The sequence below is a fragment of the Coffea arabica genome, chromosome 4c, assembly GCF_036785885.1.
Source record: "Coffea arabica cultivar ET-39 chromosome 4c, Coffea Arabica ET-39 HiFi, whole genome shotgun sequence".
In the NCBI taxonomy this organism is placed as follows: Eukaryota; Viridiplantae; Streptophyta; class Magnoliopsida; order Gentianales; family Rubiaceae; genus Coffea; species Coffea arabica.
Window position 1 is genome coordinate 12507164 of NC_092316.1, and position 20807 is coordinate 12527970.

The 20807-nt window shown below is 32.9% G+C and overlaps 2 protein-coding genes across 2 annotated transcripts; one reads left to right on the top strand and one right to left on the bottom strand.

The window, feature by feature from the left end:
* The first annotated feature begins 8959 nt into the window (after window positions 1–8959).
* On the top strand, window positions 8960–12822 carry LOC140004684 (pectinesterase QRT1-like). Its single transcript, XM_072044823.1, has 5 exons — window positions 8960–9213; window positions 9995–10142; window positions 10632–10718; window positions 11580–11815; window positions 12672–12822. The coding sequence occupies exons 1-5, from the start codon at window positions 8960–8962 to the stop codon at window positions 12820–12822; spliced, it is 876 nt and encodes a 291-aa protein (XP_071900924.1).
* Window positions 12823–13025: 203 nt separating this feature from the next.
* LOC113739000 (homeobox protein knotted-1-like 2) lies at window positions 13026–20209 on the bottom strand. Its single transcript, XM_072045063.1, has 6 exons — window positions 19707–20209; window positions 19092–19211; window positions 18852–18981; window positions 16082–16087; window positions 14884–15134; window positions 13026–13358 (listed from the first exon to the last, which is right to left on the bottom strand). Exons 1-6 carry the CDS (start codon window positions 20025–20027, stop codon window positions 13191–13193), a joined length of 996 nt encoding a protein of 331 aa, XP_071901164.1. The 5' UTR covers window positions 20028–20209; the 3' UTR covers window positions 13026–13190.
* Between the last annotated feature and the right edge of the window lie 598 nt (window positions 20210–20807).

The following is a 20807-nucleotide window of genomic DNA, read 5'->3' on the forward strand; positions in this document are numbered from 1 at the left end:
ATTTTATTTTTGAAATAATAGTCAATTCAAATAGAGCAACATGGACAGTCAGTCCAGCAGAAAAGAAAAATGTAAATACTGTCTTCTTAGAGCAAATACTGTCTTCTTAGTCAGTTCGGCAGCAAAAAAATTTTTTTTTTTTTTAAAAATGTTGGGCAGCCGGGCTTACAAGCTGTAATTTTTTTTTAAAAATGTGATAAAGAAATGCAAGGCAACGTCTTGACAATAAAATCATTCTCTAATACATTTACGCCATCAATTCTGTACTGTTAATAGAGGGCTAAAATTAGTGAAATAGTTCAATTGTCTAGCCAAAATTCTACGGCTCTAACTAAACTGTCTTTTCCACGCAAAGAAAATCTTGCTCCAGTAAACAATCACATTGCCCAACGTAGATCATCAATCGTAAGTCACAGAAATTGTTGTGTCCAAACAGACTATGAAAAAAGAGCATCCACCAAAGGAACTTGGCAAGGTGCCACTGGGTCTTTGGTCCAGTGGTCATTCCAAGCCTTCTTAGGCTTGGTGGTGCGAGAGGTCAAGGATTCGAATCTTGTCTCCTACAAAATATGTCATAATAAGTGACGGTTTTCATTGATCAGTTTTGATGGAGTTTCTACTCACATCGAGTCCCCTTTCCCTTCCCTCTAGAATAAGTTAAGTTAGGTTATAGAAATTCTATCGTATCCAAAAAAAAAAAAAAAAAAAAGGAACTTGGCAAGGTAGCTTGCGCAGTTAGCAAGGTAGCTCTTTTACTTGCTCCTCTGGCTCCGTTTCCGCATCCGCTGCCACCATGCAGCCATCCAATATATTGATTGAAATACTCCACGGAAGAAGCTGAAAATAAAAATTCAAAAAATTTACCCAACGGAGAAAAATATGCTGACCATCAATTAGTCAAAATCCTTGCTAATTTTAAGACTAATATCACTTAAAATAAATTTCAAGAAATAATCTACTATAAGTAGTATATACTAACCATTGCTAAGATAGAGGGTATATATGGCTGTTTTGCAGTAACCAAACGATCATCGCTAAAAATGAGCTAAAACCACAGTTAAAAATGCCATTAAAATCTACATGGAAAATTAAAAAAAAAAACACACACACACACACAAATTACATTCAAACTAATTTTCATTTCTTATTCCCTAAAGTCAGACCATTTTTCTTGAATAGTAGAAAGGTCAGCTAGCATGAGTATAAAAATCAAGTATACCCAAGAAACATGCAAGAAAAGGCTCTCTATCCATGCTGTGGCCACTAGAAATTGCTGAACCGAATCAGCTACAAATTTGATCACCCTGTCAAAGAACTGATTCATCATGAGTTTCCTCTTCCTCCTCCTTTTTGGCTGCTCCAAAACAGATGGATACAAAAAAATTTCTAGCTTGGCTGCCGGACTTGGTCAATCCAACTTCTTAGCTGCCCTATCATTTAAAAAATTTTTTTTTTCTTTTCTATCGGGCTGACTAAGTCTGGCAGACATAGTTTCATACCATACCTATGTCAGAACAATATTCTTCCGATTTTTTATTTTTTGGACAATAATTGAAGGAATTACCTAGAAAATTGCTAATCAAAGTTTGTCTTTTGTCTTATTTGGGGTTTAAAGTTAGTTGAAGACTTACAAGTCAACGTTTAAAGTTTACTTGAAGACTCGTAAGTCAACAGGTCAATTGGTTTTGTGACAATAATATTGGGCAAGCCATTGTAGATTCAAAGAAATGATGAAATAAATTGTTGATTAGACATAGGATTAAATTGTAGTTAAATACTTAAAAAGAGATTACAATAGTTATTTTGTTTAAAAGATAAAATATTCTAAAATGTGATGTATTTTAGATACTTGTTATTTGTTATTCTTATTATTTCATGTGATGATTTGTATTTATGTCATTGCACATCTATATGTATATCTTATCTTACTATAAGATAGACAAATGTCCAAAGTCACCATAGCAACTTCCCTTGCTGACACGTGACACTATGGGTGAATTTTGAACTTTCTCTTTTGCATTCTCTATGGACTTGGTATTGCCTTTTGAACTTGGCATTGCTTTATAAGGTTGATTAGGGGAGTAAGGTCATTTGCCTACAATTATAAGGTTGAAATATTTTTAATAGATTTTTCAAACTCTAGATTTTGGAGAGATATAATTCAATTGGAGTATCATTTACATCATCATTTCAACTTATATTTGACAAATTCACTTAAGTTTTAATCGGATTACAATGCTATTATCATTGTTATTATTTGAATTTATATTTATATTTATTTCAATATGAATTATCATTTAAAGTTATATTTGACAAATTAAGTTGCATTTGTTAAAAATCGTAGAATTGCATGGATTTTTTCAAATTGTTATATTTTTTGACATTTTGTTATTTTGTTAATGTAATAAAATAGATTATTTAAAACTAATTTCATTTTGTTATCAATTCTATTTTAATTCATTTATACCTTAATATGTGTTTTTGTATTACAATTAATTTTTTTCCTTTCATAATCAAATGAATGCATTAACATCTAAATGACAAAAATATGTGTATATCTATTATATTTCATTAAAAAGCTCTTTGTTGTTGTTTTCATGGTAACCGTTAGATTTGCATTTTTTTTCTTATTTTCTATGCTATCAGATTATTAAATTATCAATAAAGCTTATTTATTATAAGTTCTAATTTGGAGAGAAAAATACTTTTTGAAACTTATTGCATTATTATATTAATCAACAAGCCAACTTACAGATTGCTTGGTTCTCCTATTTTTCCTCTGTTTTGCTTGTAATAAGTCATAAGTCAAATAATGCAATCATTCTTCAACTACTCAACTTTTTCTCAATTACCTAACTAGATTAAATACTTGCAATTTTCTTCACAGTTAGGTTGTCCTTCACAAGAAAGTCGACCTTTTGATGAATTATTAATTGTATTTCATCTGTTTATAATCATTAGATTGAAAGACAAAGTACTAACTTAGTTTTAGCTTTCATGGACTACCTTTTTAGATGAAATTATTATCAACAAACTAACCTTGAATAGTATAGTACACACCCTCGCATATGCTACCAACTTTTATTGTGTTTCATTTCCTTCTCATTCTCACATAGCAGAGAGAAAACTTCCTCCACTTTTTTGTTTTCTAATGTTTAGTAATACAATTTTTCTTACTTTTTACTTCAAAAAATCGTTGTATTTATATCTTGCTATAGTAACATATACTTTCTTTTACATGTTTTGTGTTTTCCTATTGCAGCATTACTTTTAGTACTCAAGATTTTTTGTTTTGCTCGTCACTTTACTCTATGTTAGTCACTTCACTTATTTTATTTAGCACTAATTAAACCTATATAAACCAACTGGAATTGCCACCAAACATAATATACACTTTGCCTATCAATTTTATTTTATTTTATTTATGCATCAATACTTGCTTTTTATTACAATGAATTTTTTTCCTTTTATTAACTAGTAATGCATTGAGATGCTCTTTATAATATATTTACACATGACATTAATTTATAAACAATCTTTCAAATTTTTTCCCCTTAAACACTTTAGGGTGGGCATTGCACAGCTAGGCCTTAATAGTATATATATATATATATATATATATATATGAAAGTAATTATTTTAATCAAAGTCATTTCTCACTCCTACGTGGCATGCTTAATTGAGGAGAATTAATGAACACTTGAATTTTACCCATATTAAATCTGAATTGGATTATATTATATGTTTATAAATTATCTCTAAATAACTTTAAAAAATAACTAATTTTATTTTAAAGATATTGTTTTTAAAAACAACTAATCTTATCTTAATGATTCTATCTTAATGATTCTACTTTTTATCAAATTATTACATATAGAACTATAGCAAAAAAAATTTCGAATTACAATTATTGAAATGTTACATATCCCAAATTACTTCCTTTCACCACCATACTATGGATTAGTATTTAAATTATTCATCATTTCTTCCCTTAATTTTGAATTAACTTAGTATAAAAAATTGAATTAATTATTACACTGACAGATTTACCAATATTGTTGGAAACTGAATATTTATTGATAAAGAAAAATGGATTGCTGGATTTTTTCTACTTTATTAAATATGAATTATAGTTCTAGATTTATGGTTGACGGGATTTTTATATCAATACAAGTTTAAATTCGATTTTTATACCCGTTAGCTGCAAGTATACAGGCCGAAACTGTAATGTAGGATATGTATCGGGTCGATCCCAAGAGAAACAATTTAAACAAGTACTAGACCCTTATTTTTTTCTATTATTTAGACTTACAATAATCTGAGCAAGAAAATTATAATGCTATTGTCTACAACTCTGGTTTAATCAATGCTAAATGCAAATACAGAAATTTCACTAAAGATTGAATCTAGGAATGTAGATTCCACTTATAGCATAAATAATACAAATGAATAGATTTACTTCTTGTTATTTTTTTTGTTTAACCAGGGATTCATTTCCAATATTACCAAATCTCATTTTCATGATGAAATAGCCTAGAGCAAAATAGTTTTCCCTATTTTCATGGTAAAATACTACTACTACTCTGTTTTCTTTCATGAAATGTTAGAAAAATTCACTTAAGTGTATCTCTATTTTCATGAACATACAACTTAAATTCTACTCATGCGTTTCCATTGTTACTACCAATTCTCATTGAACAATAACAATTATAAACATGCTATTGGTGATCAAGCAATAACAAGTACTTACTACCTGCACAAATAGACAAGTTAATACAAGATATAACAAGTGTAAATCACATTCAATTCATATTATTCAGGCATAAGTTTCATCTACTCCCTAGATAAAGAAGTTTAGCTACTCATGAATGATTTAACAATCAAACTCACAAGTTTATTAATGTAAAACATCAAAAAGTACAAGTACAAGAAAGATAAAAGAAAGCTTAGCCAATTGATAGTGAAGCCCTTAAATTCTGCTATGTTCTTATACAAGATGATTACAAGTCAAACCTCCAAATGCCTCTCCAAGAACTCTTAATTAGAGAGAAACTAGTTACAAGAAGGAAAACTAGCTACGTAGGTGCCCCTGGCTTCTTCCCTGTGTTTCTACATAAAAAGTGGTAGAAAGTCTACTTCTCTCACTTCATAATTTCCTCCACTCAGATTTTGTAAAAAGAAGTCAAAGATATGATGTTTCCTTTTGTCTACAACTTATTTGGTCTTCTTTTTTATTGCAGAAGCATGTGCCACCGATTTTTGTCTCTCAAAATAGTTGGAAAAGTTGTGAGAAAGATAAAGGAAAATGGCTGTGCCACTTGCTGAAGAGAGAGACAGATTCGAGCCTCGGATCCAATGATTGAATATGGATCTGAGCTCAGATCTTTAGAATCCGAGGCCTTTCTCTGATGGATCCGAGCTTGGATCGTTTGTACTCGGATACACTGCTCCAAAAGTACAGACGAGGGCTTAGATCGCCCTTTATTCTCACGGATCCGAGCTCGGATCCGTGCTGGTATTTTTCAGTTTTTCACTTCTTTTTCTTTTTCTTCATTTTTGCTCCTAATTTCTTGTGTACTTTATCCTCTGGACAATCCTTACACTTCTTTCAGCTTGTGCATGAATTTCATACATCGATATCCTTCACAATTTCACAAAATTAATGCATTAATCCACTCATTTATCAAGTTTTGAACACTTAAACAATATTTAAGCAATTATCACGAATAGAGTTCACATATGGCTTTAATCTTCTCAAAACATACCAAAAGTTCATGCCAAAATTGTACAAAATACACGTTAAATATTCACTTATCAAATTCCCCCACACTTGAATCATTGCTTGTCCTCAAGCAATTTGCACAAAACTTATTTCAATGATTCAATAGATAAAACAATATACGTACTTTTGTCAAATTTAATTCCTCAAAAATCTAGAAACCAATCATTATACCATTTCTCAGATTACACTAAATACTCATAATATCAAGTTAAAGAAAGATAATTATGCCTTAATTTTAACAACTTCAAATCAATCTCTCGTTATATCCTAATTTCACAAATAAGTAAATCACATAGTCAATTCTATGGCCTTCCTCATCCCATGACCATCAAAACTTACAATTGAGAGGGATATATCTGCACATTCATTTTACTTAAATAGTGAAAATGCCTTTTTACGCGAAAATCAACACTTTTAGATGAAGATTTTGGGTTACTCAATATTAGATGTCAGTCATTTATGCAGTTGTATGACTGGTCCCATCAAACAAAACAGAAGTTTGGCTTCAAAATCGTTCAATGGAAACCAGGAGAAGGGGAGGAATATTTCACTTTGAATACTGATGGTTGCTTCAAAGGTAATCCTGGGACTTCTGGTGGAGGCGGAGTTATACGGGATGCGGTAGGGCGCCCCTTGATAGGTTTCTCAGCTTTCTTCGGCGAGGCATCTAGTATCCAGGCTGAGGCATTGGCTCTCTTGACAGGACTCTAATTATGTGATCAAAGGGGAATTACAAATATTAACGTCCAGGTAGACTCCCTACTATTGGTGGGAATTCTGCAACGTCGAATCAATTGCCCATGGTGTACTTGGTTACAGGTCCAGCAGATATCGAAATTGATTGACGTACCTACTAGGCTCTTCCACTGTTTCAGGGAGGCTAACAAGGTGGCGGATACTCTGGCAAATGTTGGAGTAGCTCATCCTCACCTGGATATCAAATTGTATGAGCACTGGAATGAATGGCTACGACTGGCTCGTGGGGAAATTCGACTAGATTTCATTGGAATGCCTTCTATTAGGATCGTGAAACTATCCTAATTCTACAAACGGAAATTGTTCAATTTTGTGCCCGTTGTATCTCTACTTATTATGAATAAAAGTGGGGGTGGCATCCCTCCCCTTTGCCGGGGTTAGCCAAAAAAAAAAAAAAAAATTCCATTCTCTGTCTATATATCTATATATATATATATTCTGATAGACTCTTACATAATATTCGCTCGGGATCAAAATCATCTATAATCGCAGTTATGATTTCAGAGCGCAATTGATGGCAAAATTGGATGAATGCAATTGATTGTGGGCATAATAATGTTCAATGAATGCCAAAATTTGTTGTGATTTTGCGCACTATTATTTCACTGTTTGCATTTCTTGTTTTGGCATATACATTTGTCGTGATAGTTCGTGTAATTCAATTATAATTGGTGATTGTAGAGATTTCATGTCAGGTTGGAGTTCGACTGAGACCCACTGGTCATGTGAGACTGTGCGCAGGTCTATGAGCAACCTCACTATGCATCCATGCATTGCCTTGTATTCATAACATATCTTCGGATGGTGAAGTATTTTGAAAACATGTTGATAGAAAACAACTCCATGTATATTTTTCCATAACATTTTTACTCGAGGTACATATCTGTTTCAAAAGTGATGTGAGAAAATGTTCATAAGACAACAGAAAGACCACCACCTAATAGGAGGTCTCATAACACACTGGATAAACTTAAATATCATTATGCACTCTTTTTTTTTTTTGAGGATTATTATGCACTCATTAGTGTTGAAGCGACCGATACCTGAGTGAATGGAAGCTAATTTCTTTCTCACAAATCGAGTAAATCAAGGTACAAAGTGTCTAAGCCTCTTAGTACGTCCTATAGCAAATTGACATTCAACCTATTTTAAGTTGCTTTAAGATATTAGAGGCATTATTCATGCATGCTTCCCTGCTTTGCTTTGTTCTAACTAAGGTTTGTATTCTGTCTATAGGACTGCAGTATTCGGGGATTTCAAGAACACTGGGAAGGGAGCAAATGGAAGGCAGCGGGTGCCATGGATGAAATATTTCACTTCATGAGCGGCCTAACCTTTTTTTGGTAGACGTGTTGTTCAACAAGTATTTTGGATAAACTTGTCCTAAAAGAATAGTGTATCTTTGGTTCTCGAACCAATTGCTGACCTGTTTTTGGTTTTAGCTTTTTTTTTTTTTTTTTTTTTTTTTTTTGACAAGGGAACTTGTAGCTGTTTCTTAGAGAGTATCTATTAGGTAAATTCTATCCCATGCAATAATCTGCCAACTACACGAAACCAAACCACACGAAGGGTAAAATACACTAGACAAGTCCTGTGTGATGGGTGGATATTCCAAAAGAAGTTCGAATTTGAATTGATAGAAAGGTATACTATCTTGACCAATTCTAAAGGACTTGGTTTTAGCCAGTTGATAAAGCGAAAGCAATCTCGTCTGCTTCCTCGCAACTAAGAAAATCATGGGCTTTTCATACATTTCATACAAGATATGCAGCAATATATACATGATAATGTAGTTTTTATATTTTTCGTATCATGTGCAATGCGCATCCAACTCATATAAATTTCACGTGAATTATCAAATTGCAATCTCTTTTTAGTAGTCATTTAAACATGTGTATAATAATATTCGAAACGTTATTTCTGTTTTATTTCATTTTTCTGTATTTTTTGTTAGATTTGAAGATTAAAAACCTACCTACTTTAATTTACATCCACGTACGGTATGATAAAAAAATGAGGTAGAGATTGGCTCGCACGAAACAAAAACTGAAGGACCGCATAAATTTACAACAAACTGTATTTGAAATTGAACTGGTAACTATCCATGGATAAGTACGTATGGTGGTAAAATACATTTTAGAGTATATAAGAAAGACAAACTAAAATAATGTTGGCATAAATTTGTTTACAATGCCATAATTAAGTACACAACTTACCACAAGAAGACTTCCTTCAAAATTCTTAATAATTAATTAAAAGCCAAACTCTATTCATGCTATTTTTCTCCCATTAATATTCCAATTTTTCTTAACACACATGAATATACGTATATAAATATCTACTTGATGGCTATTTCTTTTTCTTGTAACCTCCTACAAATTCAGACCCTTTTCTGCTTCCTTACCAGACAAATCCCAGATCATGGACTTGAGAAACTCTAGTACCTTTGCTGTGGTTTTCTTGATGTTTTTCTTTTGGCGTAATGTTGCAGTTAATGCTTCTAGGGGTGGTGTTGGACCTGAGCTTATAACATGGTCCCAGTCTCATCATGAACCGTTTGTGGAAGTTGATCTGAATGGAAAGGGCAACTTTACTTCAGTGCAAGCAGCAATCGACAAGGTTCGAACAGACAATATTAACAGATTCAAAATTTACATACATCCAGGAATCTATAGGTATGCACATGCAGTGACAACTCCTTCAATAATTTTTTTTTATGGATTTGTCTATCGGATACTCCATGAATACTCGTTAAGTAGATTCTGTAGTGCTGTCACGCTTGCTGGTGACAATCACGGCATGCAATTTATGGTTTAAATCGGGTCTAGTTTGGCTTGATCTAAACCATTCGTTACATTTTTTTTTTAAAAAAATACTTCTTGTTTCAATATTAAGGGGTTAACTTGTGAAAAGAAATGAAATTATATTGAGAAAGTATCTAAGTGCAAGATAGTAGTAAATGTGAGCAATGTGTCTCTAAATGATGAATTAGGTGTAATATAGCTGTATTAACGAGGATACTATTCGGGAAATTCATCCCTAATTTCCAGTAGCGGAGCTAGGAATTGCAATTAGGGGGGGCGAGTCTCTGTTATTTGGACCAAGTCCAAATAACTTTCAAACATTATTGTTTGGGTCCTTGAGAGGGGGGCAAAGTGAAATTTTTTATCAATATTTGGGGGGGGGGGGGCAAAACAATATAATAAGAATTTTTTTACTTAGAAATTTTTTTTTAACAATTGGAGGGGGGACGGTTGCCCCCTTGGCGCCCCCCTTCCCTCCGCCCCTGCTAATTTCCCGGATCATATCTACCTAGAAAAATAAGTGAATATTGATTCTAAAAATATTTGAAATTAACAATAATTTCAAAGTGCTACGTGAATAATTTCATTTAAATTGTATGTCACAAAACGTGTTTTTTGGAATATCCACCCATTAATTACTATTTTTGTGTAGGGAAAAGGTGACTATTCCGAAATATAAGGACTATATTACTTTAATTGGAGTCGATGATGGACAATCTAAAACAGTTACTACTTGGAACGACTCAGTAACAGTCATCGTTGAAGCCAGTTACGTCGTTGCCACCAACATCACATTTGAGGTATACAGCCTTGGGCCTTAGCACTAAAAGTACAAAACTAATTAAAGTTTCTTACATGCCATTTGGGTATTGTAAAATTATTGATTGGAAGAAAAGGTTGAGCAGATTTCTTTTTTGCTCTCAACATTATATGCTGCACGATTAAAGTTAGCTTTGTGTCACTTTTTCTATGAAAGTGCAATTTTTTTTTTTTAAATGTTATGTATAGTCCAATGGTAAGTGATAATCAAAGAATTTTGTAAGTGTCAAATCTTATTGTAAGTTTATAACATTTGTTTTTCTTAATGTTTGAGGGCATAGCATAGAAAATTTCTTCTTTATTATCTTTTTATTTTTCAGCAGGATAGTACTGGAATTTAAGAGGCAAGAGAAATAGAAGGGAGGTTTTGAACTTAGAACCTCTTAAAAAAAATTCAGTTACAAATACATGTCTTGTTTTCTATGAATTCATCGCATAGTGACACTAATTCTTTTTTCATGAAATTGTAGAACACAGGTGTTTCTCCCCCTGGAAACACTCGGAATAAAGGAGTTGCTGCACTCAAAATAACAGGAGACAAAAATTTTTACTATAAAGTACGACTACTAGGAAACCAGGGCACAGTTTTGGTTGACAATGGAAAACACTATTTTCTTGAATCTTTTTTTTTTTCGGAAACGTTAGATGGAATTTTATATAAACTGAACTTTACAATATTTGAGCAACAGCTCAAGCAACTTTACAAAGTGTACCATGACACTTAAGGAGCAATAAAAGTTATCTCCTCATCCATGTATATGCTTAGAGCATAAAGGCTAATTTGATTACACTGAGTCATACTACTACTATTCCTTACAGCAAAGGAGCACATTTGAAATAGTTTAGCTGGAGCAATTATGTCTTCCACAGCGTGACCATGTTTGGGTTATCTCCTGTCCCAGAATTTAGCAAGGCTGTGAGATGTTTGTTTGCAATTATGACTTTGATCCTTTGCCATCTCAGCTGTCTTGCTTTCATTGGTGCCATCCTCACTGCTGTAGCTTCATCTTGAATCATTCATCCAAGGATCTGATAAGATCATAGTGGGAAGTGCTACATCACTATGAAGTTAAGTATTTGATTTTCATTATTTCCTTATCTTCCTTATTATAGTTTCTATTCGACTTTCCTCTGGTGCATACTTTTAAAACTATGGCACCAGAAATATAGTTGGATGGGTAGTGTAAGTATATAATGAGTTAATATTATTCAGCATGTGTCGATTCAAAACTTTAGATGTACTCGAGATAGGATATTGTTTGTTGAGATTAAACCAAATTAGATTATGCTGCAAAAAGCATGAAAAAATGACAGGAAAGAAATGCTATATTAGTGTTATATCTGCGTTTTGTCTTGAGAATTTTATGTCCATTTGCTAACCCTAAAGTTTCTTGCAATTTGTTCATTTGCTCAAATAGGAGTCAACCATCAATTCAATAGCCAAGGGTAAAGGAGTGATAGCTGTTAACAACAGGGATAATCTTAATACAACTGGAGGATTTGCTTTCCTGGGAAGTAACGTTACTGGAACTGGCAAACTTCTCTTGTCTACAGCTTCTGGAAAGTATTCTCGAGTAGTATATTCATATACCAATTTGGACAATGTCATAGATCCCCGAGGTTGGAGTGATGGGAATGATCCGGCTAAACAAAAGTAAGCACGTTAAATAATTTTCTTAATTCCATGCCCTGTCTAATAAATCCAAGAATCAATAAAATGGCATCGAATTAGAGAAAACTCTGACATAGATTTTCAGGGAAATGTTTGGTCCTACAGTGGGTTCACCTGAGGTCCATCTGTTAGGTAAACTGTAGTACACTCAGACCAGGTCTGTAATAGAATTTTACCTAAATTATTTTAGTAAACATGTTTACGAAAAACTCTGAAACAGTTTTTAGTCATAGTTTTCCTTTTTATTAGGCATACACATTTAATAAAAATATGGTATAGTAAAATTTTTATATAACTATAAGAAAAGAAGAGGAAAAAAAGAGTAAATCTTATATGCACTGATTCTGTATAAACTATCATGGTTAGATATATGATACATATTTAAAATTTGAATTTCAAGTTTAAATTTCATTAGTTATCATTCATCCAACGCTAATAGTGCATAAAAGACTAATCCAAAAAGAAATATCTAAAAGGGTAAAAAGCATTAATCCAAAAAGAAATATCTAAAAGGGAACTTGTGCACTTGGACAAGCTGCTTCTTCTCTAGCAAGATATTACTTTGATTGTGATCTAGTGACAAAATAGGCATTCTTAGTACAATAATGCCCTCATTCTGTTTAAGAAGTTGCATTAATGTGCATACTTTCGAAACACATAGATCCTAAGTTAGTTTTCACAAATTGAATAAATCAAGGTGCCAAGTGTCTAAACCTTTTGCATTGTAACAAAGTGAAATTCACATTATTTTAACAAAGTTTGATCTAATGTACTAGAGGCATTCATGCATTCTAACCATTATTCTAACAAAGGTTTTTGTTTTTTTTTTTTTTGATAGGACTCTAATTTTTGGAGAGTACAAGAACACTGGAAAAGGAGCAGACAGGAGTCATCGGGTGGCATGGGCAAAATATTTCACTCCCTCATATGCCTTGCCTTTTCTCAGTAGAGATTTTATTAATGGAAATGAGTGGCTGGACTTGGACTAATCAGACTAATTAATTAAAATGGTATACTCCCAGATGGACACAGACAATATAATTAATAAATAAAAAGAAAAAATAGTGTATGCCATTTGGTGTTTCTGTTAACTTTATCATCATCGTTATTGTTATCATTTTATTCTTTGCACCCATCCCAACTGTTAGGTACAGAATTTCAACCCGAAACCTTACAATGGAAAAACCCTAGTCCAGTGATATTGGTTTTTCCATCAATTAATTGCAAATAAGATAACAATGATCAAAAAGAGCGATATGCCCAAAAGAGAAAAGAAAAATTATAAAGTATTCCATGGGATAAAGACCAAGTTTAACAATATGCATAGATTGCTAATCTATATGGCTCCTGTTTAGCATTAGTCAACATTCAGGAAAAATGATCCATACTCATTGTTGTTAATAAGAGATGGATATTGTAGGTTTTCGGGTGGCTTCCAATGGCGCTTTCTTTGGTTTATGAACCAATTGTTTATCTGCTTTTGGTCTAAACCTGTTGACGAAGCCAAAGCAATCTTGTCTGCTTCCTGCACGACTAATACAATCATGAGTTTTCCACATATTTTACACAAAATATACAGGAAAATATACATCATAGTAATGGTATATGATGACACAGATACTTCTGTTTGTGTGTGGGGAATAGGTGTGAGAATCAAAGGTCGAAAATTAAGCAGTTAGAACTTAGGGGTTCTTCACAGTGATTCCTTGTTATTGTTTTTCTAACTTTATCTGAGGAATTACTACAAAATGTGGCATAATTGAATTATGCTGATAACTATCCAATGTGCGTCCAGCTTTTAGTCATTTAAACTTCACATGAATTGGCAAATGGCTTTTTCTCTTGTAGTCAATTACAAGTTTGTATAATGAAAATTAATATTTGCACAGCCTTTTTAGTTTATCGAATATCCTTTAAAGTTTTGTTAATCAAGAAGACTAACAGCCCAACATTTCTTGGTTAGGAGAAAATGAGGAGGTAGACTATGCATGTTAACGGCTCAAATTTTACCTAATCTCAATCTAGATCATCACATTCTCAATTGGTCTCGGTCTAAATTTTTATATTAACCAAACACTATTAGACCTACACCTTACAAGAGAAAAATGGTCCTCGATAGGGTTTGAGTTTCTATAATTCACGCCCATATCCAGACCCATAATTAGTTGATAATATTTCAAGAGATATAGTTAGTTAATATTATTTCAACACTTTTGTCCATAATTCTTCCACGCACTATTCTTGAATGTCAATTTTGCAACTTGAAAATGGTAATTTGGTTATCAATGCCTAATATCTTCGAAATCCATATTTATTATTGCTTTTAAAATTCCAATTGATAATTGCGCATCATAGAAATGCCCGTGAATGTCCAATAGGTAGGTACCTAGACTCTTGAGGATTAGGGTTTTTTTTTTTTTTTTTCAAACCATGATGATCTAGGTTTGGATCTAACACGAATGCACTACCCACTAACATGCTTAAGGCAGACTTAATGAGTTACTTAGCCTTTGAGCAAATAAAAATCAGAGAGGTGCTTGAGAAACTAAACAAGTTTCGTGCAAGTAATATTTCCTATACGTATATTTATATGTATCTATAAGTACATATTTGTCTGTCTGTGCAGATTGAGGGTGTGTGTACATGTGTTTGTATCAATGTATACACATGCAAATATAATCGCATGCATATGTCTCTGAATTGAATTTGCCTAGCTAATGGTTACTTACAAATTTATATAAGGGTTCGTCAATTCATTGTCGTCACTTTTTCTTGCAAAGGGTAAATCTTTTTGAGACAATCTACATAATTCAGGGTGTGGGTCATAATTTAATTTAAAAGTCTAATAGTTGAGGCATTTTCCACTTCTTGATTGCTAATCTTAAGACTTAGGGCACCAAATAGATAAAACCTTAAGAAAATATGCTTAATTCAAATTGTTATGGTTTTTTTTTTTTTTAACCAACTTGCTCTTATAGAAGTAACATTAATAAATATTGTATTAAGGGTTTAATCATCATATTAATGTATTAAAATTTAGAAATATTTACCGTAGGGTAAGGCCAATCACAGTGAACTTTCCACCAATTCAGCAGTATTTGCCTAGCTTCTTTAGGTAGCTTTCCCTTTTTCTTCTTTCTGCAGAACTCATGCCTTAGGGAACTTATATAACCACTATATTTCACTAAGAGCTTTTCCTTAATTTCATTATTGACTTCAGCTGGCCCATTAGAGCTTTTCTCCTGTAGAACCTCCACTTCACCACTGCTTCCATCTTCATTTGAAGACCTTGCTGCCTCATCTAATAACACAACAATGTATTAATAATGACAAATAAAGCAGAAATGCCTGGTGTTTTAGAATCATAAAATAATTATATATGCACAAATTTAAGATAAACAGGACCATCAATTAAACAATGTGCACAGCTTTTTTGGATTGGGGGGAGGGGATCGAGTTTATAATTTTCACAAATATTAAGGGGGTATAAATTTCATTGGATTCGGAATGATACTATCCTGGAATTTTGTACAAAAATTTTCAAATGATACATAGATAACATTTAATTAACTTTAACCAAATATGGAAACTGTAAACTATTAGAAATTCATCATAAATAATTGCAGAAATGGTATTTAATAGTATTATAGCACTTCAAAATGATCTTATAGGTAGTCTAATTAACCTTCTTTGCTTAAAAGGTTCTAAGACTATCAGGCTACACTAAAGTTTTGGAGTTGAAAGACCTAGACTAATTAATAGTCAATTTCATTAATGAATAATAGTACAAAAAATGTCTAGCTTTTAGTTAGCTAAAGTTAATCAACAACGAACACAATGAAAGCAGCCAGATGTTCTTATCTTTCTTTTTCTGTTTTATATTTAATTCGTGCTATCTGCATCTAAGTTTAACTGTTTGTCAAATTAATTATCTTGTCCGTATCGTACAAAAACAAAAACAACCTAAAGAATATTGTGGTTGCCGATCTTGCACCTAATTTCACCATCAAGAATACAACTAATTCACTGTCATCTTAGAAATTAGAGGTTCTGGATTTGAATTTTTCTGCCTCCTCCCTGTTTCTTAAGTCCCACACTTTTCTTGTTAGAAAAAATTTAAAAAGAAAGACCCATTGCACTTCATTTCCATCGGTTTTTGAGCCCAAACAAGAAAACAATTAGAAACACAATAAATAGAGCACTAACATGTATAGGTTTCTTTTTTCACCCAAACTATATCACAAAAACCACTAACTATGAATTTCTCAGAGAATTCAGAAAAGAATCAATAAAGCCAAAAAATAAATGGAAGTTTAAAATATTGGGATACTGAAGATGTTCGAGTTAAAAAGGTGGAAAACGTAAAAATCCTCTAGACAACTGAAATAGAGATATAATACATTTCCTCTTATGCCTTTTCTATGAAGCATTCCAATAGGATAAAAATAAAAATTCAACTTATCACAAACCAAAATAACATGTCGAAGACCTGAATATATTTTGATATACAAATATAGATTTTATGATTGGAGAATCGTAAGAAAGGAATCTTTAGTATGATCAATTTACAAAAAGTTAGATTTGTCTTACCAAATGTGAGCCAACTAAAATAGAAAGAGCGGGAATCAAATGTCAATTTAAGGTTAAGTATGGACTACACATGATAAAATGAACAGCCTAAAGAACTACTAGTTTTTTATTTTGGTCAAAGAATACCTTTCCCTCGTTTAAAGATAATAAAATTGCCCCAAAAAATTAATTATTATATCCATAAAAAAAAAAAGAAAAAATAACTATTCCTGAACAAGCAGCTAACCAAAAACGAAAGTTGCTTTGGACCTTATATCAATTGATTAAAACATAACTTGGGGACATATTTATCACAAATGAACTTCGAGGTGTTAGAAATTGTCAGAATATAGTATACACAAATGCCCTAAAAGTACTATAGAGTGGAATCAGTCAATCAAACATGAACTAAAACATTGCAGCCAAACTTTGAATATATCTAGGGAGAATGCACCTGAAAGCAGCTTTTCTCTCAGATGATGCTAAATGTAGTTTGAGGCCATACTATGTCAGCAAGCCAAGTACATTTGGCAACATTATTTTACTAGAAACAAAGTGATACAACCTAAAAGAAAAAAAAAGCCCAAGCAATCAGAAGGAGGAATGGATGCCATTGGAAGACAAAAATCATACAGCCAACACATATGAACGTGATATTTTGGAAACACAACTCTTTGTTACTTTGATTTTGCCATCATCTCACGTGCCCTTAAGCAAGATTCCAATGGCTGTGAACTTTACTCCTAAGTACTTGATGGCAATGAAAATGAATTTAAAACTTAGAAAAGAGATTTGCTTTCAGTTTAGGTTTTAGTTCCCACATTAGAAATCGTGCCCAACTGTTTCCAAGAGTCACTTTTTTCTGATTTCACTTTGGCCGGCGGAGATCACCTACATATTAAAACCTTAATACAGCCTAACATATTATTGCTGCATTAGAAGATAAGATGATCTTCATACCTTTTACATATTCTCATTGAAAAGCTGCTAAGCATCCTAAAATACTTACATGGCTAACCAGATCTTAGTTAACTGTCAAATAGGAGGAAGAGTATCTGAATACAGAATCCGTTCATGTTTTTGAACACTTTCATCATTATCCAATACGTTATTGAAAATCAATTTTTGGAACAGAATACAAGTTACAGTCTGGCCATGCCATTAACATCGTTATTTGTGCCAATGGGACTTGTTTAGCAACTAAAAAATTTATATTGATTTACTTAATTTTTCAAAAATTTGATGGTACCATGTCAAAATTTTCATTCAAAACTAGGCTTTAAAATTCGAAATTTTGTAAGTTAAAAGAGTATGTGCAATACGATTATGCGAACGCTAACAAGTTTGACTGAATTCTGACAAGGGCAATAACAGTAGTGGGATTGGAGGAATACTTAAAAGAAGTATATATTGAGAGAGGAGATGAAGGGCTTAAATGTGAACCCCTTTTTTCTCTTCCTTCTCTCTCTTTGAGAGTATGAAAAAAGCCCATATATCACAAAAAATTGAAATTGCATTAGTTTTAATTTGTAATGAATAATAGTTGATTCTTTGAGGTTTTTTGACCTTTCCTCTTACAGAAAAGCTGTAGAAAATAGGCTACTTCTCCGCGTACATTTGATGCCAGGATAGAAAGGTTTCCTTCCACATCAAGGATTAGGCCTAAGTGCTATAACTAAGCAGTCTATTTATGATTAAGACTCTGAAACATGAAAAATTGTCCACCAAGAAGTTGGAGTTTATTTCTTTCAATTTGATCTCCGCAAGAAGAAGTGACCCCGAAGAACTAGTACAGAAATACAACACTGCAAAAGAGAAAGATGGTTTCCTTCCAGTGCCACTGTACCATCCCTCAACCCCACAAGTGCACAAACTCTTCTAGCCAATGAACTCTTTGCCAGGTTTATGACGCTCAAGGTTTGCCAGTTAGTAAATGCTCTATAGCACTACAAATTGTTTTCCAACTTCCACTCTTTCCAGCAAACAAGAATATAAGGTACAACCAAAACCTTATGAAACAGCCACTAGCATTATTTAAGCCATAAACACAGCAAGCTTCCATGCTGTTTTCTATACATAACCAAACAGAACCACTACTTGCTTTAAAAAAAAATGGTGCTACTAGTTTCTAGGGTTTTTGGAACTAGAAATTACTGTTTGATGGTACATGAATGTTATTTGCAATCCTCTTAATCCTTTCTTATGTAAATTCTCCATCTAGTTCTTTGGATTTTTTCTTAGATTTCCGGACCTGACAACAAAATTTTCTACTCTTCCTATCCAATGTGTGCTCTAATAAGTATGCATGAAAGACTTATTTTAAAGAATCCATAAGCACAAAAACCAATGAACACAATTTTTACAACTCTGTTCATTTTCCGAGAAAAGCATAGCATGTAATAATACTTTTTTAGTAGTATAAGACTGAGAGTGAAGGAGAGAAAGTAACCAAGCATTCTGGGAGTATTGCTGCAGAGATTGCTCAGCTGACTTTCCATATTGGTTAAGAACTTGCTTGCTTCATCATAAGGCTTTTCAAGATCCAGCTTATACTTGCTCAACACATCACAGTAAGTTTCCTTCATCATGAAAAAAAGAAAAATAATACAAGATCAATAGTAAGGTAGCAAACTCGAGAACTAGACTGATTACTAAGGCAAATAAGTAGTAAAACGAGAAAAAAGAAGACCATGAACTCATCAAGCTCAGGATCGTCATTGCCGCAATATGTTCCTGTGTTGTTTATGGAAAGTTGATTTTCTTGGAGTATTTCATCCAAAAACATGGCTATCTCAGGTGGTGCTCCGACCTGGAAAGTAAAACGACATAATTCTATGAATCCACATGCGCAGAAGAATTTCAAGATTGATTTGTAATTTAATAAAAAAAAGAAAAAAGAATACAAAGTCTCTCAGCATAAAGTTAGAGCAATATACAAAATAAGAAGCATGAGACAAGGAAGAAGTAGGTTGTTTTAGTTGCACAACTCCATTCGGTCTTCCCAAGCTAAGATCCATAAACAAAAGAAAAAGAAACCCTAAATGACCTGCAGCGAATTGATCATCTTATTGGGTCTGAAACTCCATCTTTGCTACAAAGTACCAGAAAATTAGTTAACATGATGTCTCAAACTCTTTTCTTCTTTATTTGTTCATCCAGAATAATCGCACAGAAGTTCATTAAACACCTAAAAACAGTGTGAAAGCTGCAGCAATCATAAACACATAGAGATTCCAGTCTTCAAGTGATAAAGGCTTCTGTCGAGGAACATCTAGTTCATATGTGCAAAGTTTACACTTTATACCTTCTGGCAATCGATATAAGCCTCGAGAAGTTTAGTATACAATGGATGGGAAGAGATGCTTGCTTTCATTGCACTAAAGCTCTCTTCCTCCGAAGAGGATGATCCAGTTCCAGTAGTACTACTCCTCTTAATGGAATTACAAGTAATAGCTCCTGCAGCATCTGGTGATGCTGATGAATCGAATAGAGCTGAAGACCATGAAGCCCCAAAAGCCTCAAAATCGTCTTCTTTCAGAGATGCAGCAATTGGAGGCTGACAAGTAGAAGGGTTGCCTTCTGTACTAGTAGTATTACTGGAGGGCAATCCATACATATCCTCCATTGCTTTTAAATTGTGATCAAGAAGATCAGTAAACTGCTGGAGATATGCTGATCTTGGGTTGGAGAGATCAGTGTCAAAATGTCAAAGCAATTGCAGAGAGGGAGTTAGGAAGTGCACTGTTGGAGTGTGTAATTCTAGCGTACAAACGAGTAGGAAGGTGAAAACAGCAGCAGCACCTGAAAAAAAAAGGTACTTTCAAGGAATCTTACTTTTGGTTTAGTGGAACTTTGGACGTGTGCAATGCTAAGGTTACCCTCCATTGATGCGCGTTTTCTTCATGAGATGTGGAGTTTCCTAGGAATGGCAAATGGTAGGGTAAAACGGGCATGGATAGCCCAATTCCAAGTTATCTATTAGGATTTGGTACTGAGAAGTGCGTGCTTATGCATGCACAATTTTATGATCGGAGATCAAAAAAAGAATAAAGGATTTTATCTTCTAAAGCATTCTTAGATCATTTTGTTCTTATTCCATTTTGATCACTTGGACACGACCTTTGTAGTGATACACTTTCTAAACTATATGTGATAGGATTATTAAACCATGGTTTTAACTTCTATTTTTACACTAATGAAATGTTTTAATTTTGATTTACAAAATTTTTTATTAAATTTTTTATACACTGTCAATATATAATTTTTTTTTACACTAACATATTTAGATCAATACTACATAATATGAATTCAAATTTATAATTCAAATCATGCACATGTGGCATGCATCCATAACTACTAGTATAAAAAAATTACTACACTATTAGTGTATAAAAAGTTAATCATA